This window comes from Cyprinodon variegatus, unplaced genomic scaffold (genome assembly GCF_000732505.1).
Source record: "Cyprinodon variegatus isolate N-32 unplaced genomic scaffold, C_variegatus-1.0 Scaffold10, whole genome shotgun sequence".
Classification (NCBI taxonomy): domain Eukaryota; kingdom Metazoa; phylum Chordata; class Actinopteri; order Cyprinodontiformes; family Cyprinodontidae; genus Cyprinodon; species Cyprinodon variegatus.
Genome location: NW_015150463.1, coordinates 1418560 through 1424559, shown reverse-complemented (window position 1 = coordinate 1424559; position 6000 = coordinate 1418560). Strand labels below are relative to the sequence as shown.

Sequence of the window (6000 nt, the reverse complement as noted above, 5' to 3'; positions counted from 1 at the left end):
TTTACTTTTCTAGAAATATGTTAAAGTAGTGCTATTTAATTAACTTAGACAAACTTTAATTTTGTACAGGTCTCATGACATTTCCAATGTCTTAAAGTGCAGCAGTGATCAAATGTAAACATGGGGAGAAAAAAAAACATTGGTGCACAAAATAGCATTGATATGGTCAGTTTGATGCAGAGAATGTGACATGATTAAGAGGTTGTTTTTTCAACATTTAGCATCAGTTTTTTTCCCCCATATTTAGCTGTATGTAAGAAAAAAATCTTGTATCTTTACCCATCTTTGCTGTGTAAAAAGCTAACTGATAAAATAGGGAACTTCATATAAGCGTATTAATGTAAAATTGAATGGAAAGAACTGATTTTCCAAATTATCATCTTTTGTTGAATCAACAACTTTTAACAGCTAATAAATGTTATTTCTACAGCCCCAATCATTGACTTAACATAGTACTTAAAATAATGGATGGTCAGGGGAAATAAAGTTTCACAAGTAAAAGTGATAACTCTGTCTCAGAAGTTATAAGAATAAAAATCCAACCTTATTTTGTTTAAGAAATTCACGTGTACTGCAGTTGGAGTTTCAATAGCTATTACACATAAAGACATCCAAGACTTGGACATCAACCAGCATATTCATTATGTGAACTCTAGAACCACAGGTTGGTAAAGCAATGTTATGCTAACTTAACTTATTTAAGACAGTGGTCATTATTTAACACTAAGACAGAGTCTGGGTGAAAAAAAAGACATCCATGGAGGGCTAGAAACCTCTGGGGATCGGGGGCAAACTGATAATAGTTTTACATTTGCAAACAAACATCTTGATCATTCCCATGACATTTAGCAAAATATTCAGCTATCTTTTCATAAACTTATTTCAGGTTTGCTGTGGTTACGCAGCAGTCGTGTTCACTAAACCACAGAGTGCATACAATATTAAACAACCCCATTAAAAAAGAACATGTGGCTTAGTGAATGTGCAGAGTTGAAGATGTAATGGTATGGTCTTAAACAGACTGCTTATGCTAGAATAAGAACCCAATTTGGCTGAATAAAAGCATTTATAGAAGAGGCCAAAACTTTTTTTATTGTAACATGAAAGAGTCATTTCCAGTTGGTAGTGTCCCTGTCAGAAAAAAAAACTAAATTGGATTTAGGAGCAAATCTTAGCACACCTTGCTTTTTTCATATATCAGAAACAGAAAGAGTGACACATTTATTTAACCTCAGAACAATTAGTTAATTTATTTACATTTGGATAAAACTACCCATGTGTTCTAGTTTTAAATATTTTCTAATTTGTATTATTGGGATTCCCTGAGAGTGGCAAATATGTCAGAGAGGCCATAAAGGTAGAATGGCTACATTCTAAATAATAGGGTTTTTATTCCAGCTGAAAGCTCCATTTGGATTAAGTCTGTGAGCAGATGCGCTGTGGCCCCGCACATATGAAAAAAAAAAAATTAATCTATATGTGTTGTTTGTGATATCAACGGCACAGTAAAGCAGCTTTGGTGCGCAGCCTCTTTGCGCCTCGTGGTACGATCATCAGAATATCCAGATTATGCTTTTTTACACTCTATCTTGCTGTCTCTCTCTCTCTCTCCTCCGCCTGAAAGCCACAGGAGCATCAGCGGAGGAGGAGACTGTGCCACTTCTCGCCTGTAGGTGGCGCTCAGAGCGCAGGAGTCGGTGGCTCGCTTTCCTCTCTGCAGTCGGACAGAGATGTAGGCAAAGCGGTTGCAGGGCAGGTGATGGTCCGGTACCATCTCTGAGGCAGCGCGTGTGTTCACTATCAAAGTTTATAAACTGTAAAGTTGAACGTAATATACCTCAAATCACACATAATAAAAAAGAAAGGGGGGAAAAAAAGGAAACATTTTTTGGGAAAATCCATGAAGTTGATGAAGAGGATGCACGCTCCGCCTCCTCCTCCTCCACTGTGATGGGGGGGAGTGTATAATGAGTGTATGGGTGAGGGAGGGGGGGGAGTAAGAGCGTTAGAGAGAGAGAGGAGAGGGAGAGAAGCGCGAGCGCACTGCTTTGGATTCACTCCACTCTCTCATCACTCACGGTGCAGCCGCGCGACCCGCACCGTGCTGGACCGCGTGAGGACCCGAACCAGACCTGAGGGAACCGGACCGAACCTGCGCTACACGCACCATCAACTCGGACCTTTTTTTTTTTTTTTTTTTCTTTACACTTTTTTTGAAGTGTTTGGAGGAGAGAAACGGGTGGGATTCTTCTCCCGTCCCGGTGGTGCGTCCACATCCAAAACCTCCCGGTCCATCATCCCTCAGTGAGCGGAGGATGCAGCCTTCAGGGGTCAGTCAGTGAGTCCGGCTGCGCCTCAGAGGAGCGCTGGTCACGACTGACACAAACTGAGAGAAACTGGAGGAATAACTATTGGATTCTTTGATTCACATCTGAATCTTTTCCTTTTATATCGCTTGTCTGTCATGGTTGTTTCCTCCCCCTTTTAAAAGTTATTTGGTTGTTTTATTACAACCTCGTGGATTTTTTTTTATTTTTATGAAGTATTTTTTCTCTTTCCTGGAGCGTCTGCGTCTGGATACAGCGGAAGAGCGCGTTTGTTTCCGACATGGGAGCGCTCAGAGCTGAGGGCTGTAACACTTCCAGGTAGGAACTTCTCTACAGTCTGAATAATTCACCTGTTCTCTGATTCAAATAAACCTCTCTAAATACAACTCGTGCGTCCAAGACGCGTTACTTACCAGCACCGGTCCGCGCGCACTCACTTTCTGTTCCATTTAGCCCCGAATGCGCACTTGTGCCTTAATTAAAGAACTGACACTCAGCAGGGAACGGATCTGTTTTTTATTCCCTCCCCCCCCAAACACTTGTTGTTAAAAAAGAAAAAAAAAAAGCTTCAATGTTCTCCGTGTAATTTCCTCTGATGGCTATTTTACGTGTGTTACACTACAGAGCTCATTGATCCGTATCGATCTGCGTCCTGAGGATTACCTCCATGTCTCTCAGTAATAAAGCACAACTTCCTCAAGCTTTAACGTTTCTCAGACTGGAGGAAATCTATAGTGAAAAGAAAGAAAAATTAGATAAAATGTTTTTTTTTAGTTTTCTTTTTTTTTTTTTATTAAGTATTTGTGTTTGTGGAGTTTTATGTTTTTCATTTAATGCAACTGAATAATCCATAGAACCAGAGGTGCTCATAAACTCCAACCGAAGCTCATATCTCTGTGAAATCCGAGGGGGGCCCCCAGAGCACCTGTGGCATCACATTTACCAACCTGTATTACTGCTCTGCAAAGAGAGGCGGCCAGTTTCGCCGACGAGGAGGAGAAGCAATGAAACATGCTGTGTGTCATCTGCTGGGAATCTGGTCCATCCTGCGCGTCCAGTTTTCAGTCTCTTCAGCCTTTTTTTCCCCTCCTCTGCTGTGTTGGAGGGAGAGAAAGAAAGAGGGTGGGCGTATGTATTGCTGATAGAGAGAGAAGGAGAGAGAGAGAGAGGGGGGGGGGGGGGGGGGGGTCGTATATTTACATGCAAAGCGCATCTGCCTGGCACACACAGAGAGCAGAGGCAGCGAACTCTACCGTCAGCTGCGGTGCCTTTGAAATTGCCCAGGTACCCACCCCTTCACATGGATGTTATGCCTTCCTGTGCATGACCTTTGACCCCGTTTCCTCCTTCATCTCAGCCCCCCTTTTTTCATCTTTCACACAGGCTTCCGGCACTTCTCTCCACATCCTTAAACATCCTCAGATTCAGCTCCAAGGCCAGGCAGGGGTAGAGCTGGTCCAGCAGGGCTGTGTGCATGAAGATCAAGAGAGTGTGGAGCTGCTGAAGGGGTGGGGGTTCCTCAATCAGGAACTATTTAGAAAAAGAAAATTGCAATCATTTTGTCCATTATTGTGATTGCATCACATTTTCCCCGCTCTTCTTCTTCTCTCCATCATCGTCCCCATCTCGGCAACTAAATTCTGTATTAGGCGTGGGTATTAACTCCTGCATCAAGTGAATGCACTGCAGTTAAAAATGTAACGGTGTGCCATATTGCACAGGGCTATTGTTATTTGACATCTTTTGTAGCTCTTCTGTTAAAGAAATAAACATCTGATGGCTTTTTCTTAAAGTATTGAACACAGAGTGTCTCACCTGGACATCTTAGTGATGTTTTTAGTTATGCACACAGCCTTAGCAGCCTCCAGCAAACTGTCAAAACAGAGACAGAAGGTCCACACAAACCTCTGAGGTTCAGAAAAAGCCGCAATCTTTGTGTTGTGTTTCCCATATTCGCCGCTGCAAACTGATATTTAATCCTTTGGAGCCGTGGTGAATGTGAAGATACTCTCAGTGAGGTTTGCGGCTGTTTTGGACGATGGTCCTGCCATCATTTGAGCTCCTCCCGACGCGCCACTGTCTTGTGGCAGGGTGAGGTTTAAGGTTAGGATAGCAAGCTCTAATTTGGAGGTGGGCCGTTCCTATTCTGTCCACTTAAACAGCGTCATGCTGATTCCTTTGGCTCTGCAAGTTGGATCGAGGAGAAAGAGTGATGCAGAAACAGGTTGAGCAGTCCGTTCTCTACGTGTTTGCATGAAAATCGTAGATTTAAGGGAGCGTTGTGGTTAATGGGTGCCATTAAACTGGGAGCTTGAAGTGTGGAAATTGGTTTGGTCTGTCAGATAAAAGCTCTGGAAAAAAAAAAAAAACACACACACGCACACACCCTTTTTTTCTGGTTGACAGCAAATAGAAGCTATCACGCTTTAGATTACAGAGATGTCACGGCAGGTTTGCCTTTTTTCTGGTTCGGGGGGAAAAAAACAAAACAAGAAAACTCTAAATAAAATCAATCTCAGAAAACAGAAGTTGTTCTGTTTGGGTTACATTTAACCGAAACAACCGGTTGGACTGGTCTGGTGTCGACAGAGGATGTGTAAACCATGAGTAATGTTTCTGGCATCTCAAAATCCAGTTAGAGAAGATATTTGGGGAAATATCTCATAACAATGAGTGAATTTCATTTGAAATGGAAGGAGTGAGGAAAAGCATCTGGTCCGTTTTTCAACCGAAACTCTTAGATTTCAGATCAATGTTTAGACATAAGAAAGAAAAAACATCCTCCTTTAAAGTATGCAAACTCCTGCTGCTGATGGAGAATATAATTGAAAAGCATAAATCTTACTCTATGTGAAGAAATACTGTCTGCAAATCTAGAAATATTTTTCTTTTCTTTTGACTAAAGCACTTCGGAATAATCTCAAGCATCAGTTTTTTTGCTGTTATCTTGTGCCAGACCTGAAAGTATACACATATATTCATTATCGTCTCTCCATCCACTCTGGTTTACAGTTTATAAGCCAAATGATTGGCAGATATTTAGTGTTTTCCAGCATCTACTATCAAATCCTTTGATGAAAAATATGTTAACCCCTTTTGCAAACTTTCACCATTTGAGGCCTATTTCTGGATATTTATTGAAATTTTAATACTTTTTCATCTTCTATTATAATTGTCATGTTCTGTTTTTTTGTTGTTTTTTTTAATCAAACGCATTCAAAGTTCAGACAAATCAAAAAGCAGAGTCAGAAGCCGTCTAAACTATCCATACTTTCTCCCTTAAAGCAGCAAATAACTGAGCTGTTCAGGAGTCATTGGGAAAGACAAAGCCGAAAGCCGCAACCAGAGCGTGAAATGCCTTAAAATGCAGCCTTATCGTCGCTTCCTCCTGAGAGAAAACTGCCTCCGCTGTGGCTGTAAAGATGCTCGTTTCATATGAGACTCTTCATATTCAGCTTCATTTTGAGTCCATTAGGATGAAGAGTGTGGAGGCGACAGCTCCATTTGGGTTTTTCTCGGTGTGTTTTTATTATAAAAATCGCAGATATGCCCCCCTGCCACAGTCTGCACATTACTCCCGCTGCAACCCTTCCAGCTCGCATCAGTGGGTAAAAACGCTGTGGGTTCACGTCACTAAGGTTTTATGTCAGCCCTGAAATACGCTGCACCTCCT

At 41.7% G+C, this 6000-nt stretch overlaps 1 protein-coding gene across 3 annotated transcripts in view; it reads left to right on the top strand.

The window, feature by feature from the left end:
* The first annotated feature begins 2022 nt into the window (after nucleotides 1–2022).
* LOC107087816 (protocadherin-1-like) overlaps nucleotides 2023–6000 on the top strand; it is a 207966-nt gene continuing 203988 nt past the window's right edge. For all 3 annotated transcript variants that reach the window (XM_015379595.1, XM_015379619.1, XM_015379611.1), the window contains exon 1: nucleotides 2023–2645. In XM_015379595.1, coding sequence (XP_015235081.1) covers nucleotides 2608–2645 — 38 coding nt within the window. In that variant the 5' untranslated portion in view covers nucleotides 2023–2607. The remainder of the gene's footprint in view (nucleotides 2646–6000) is intronic.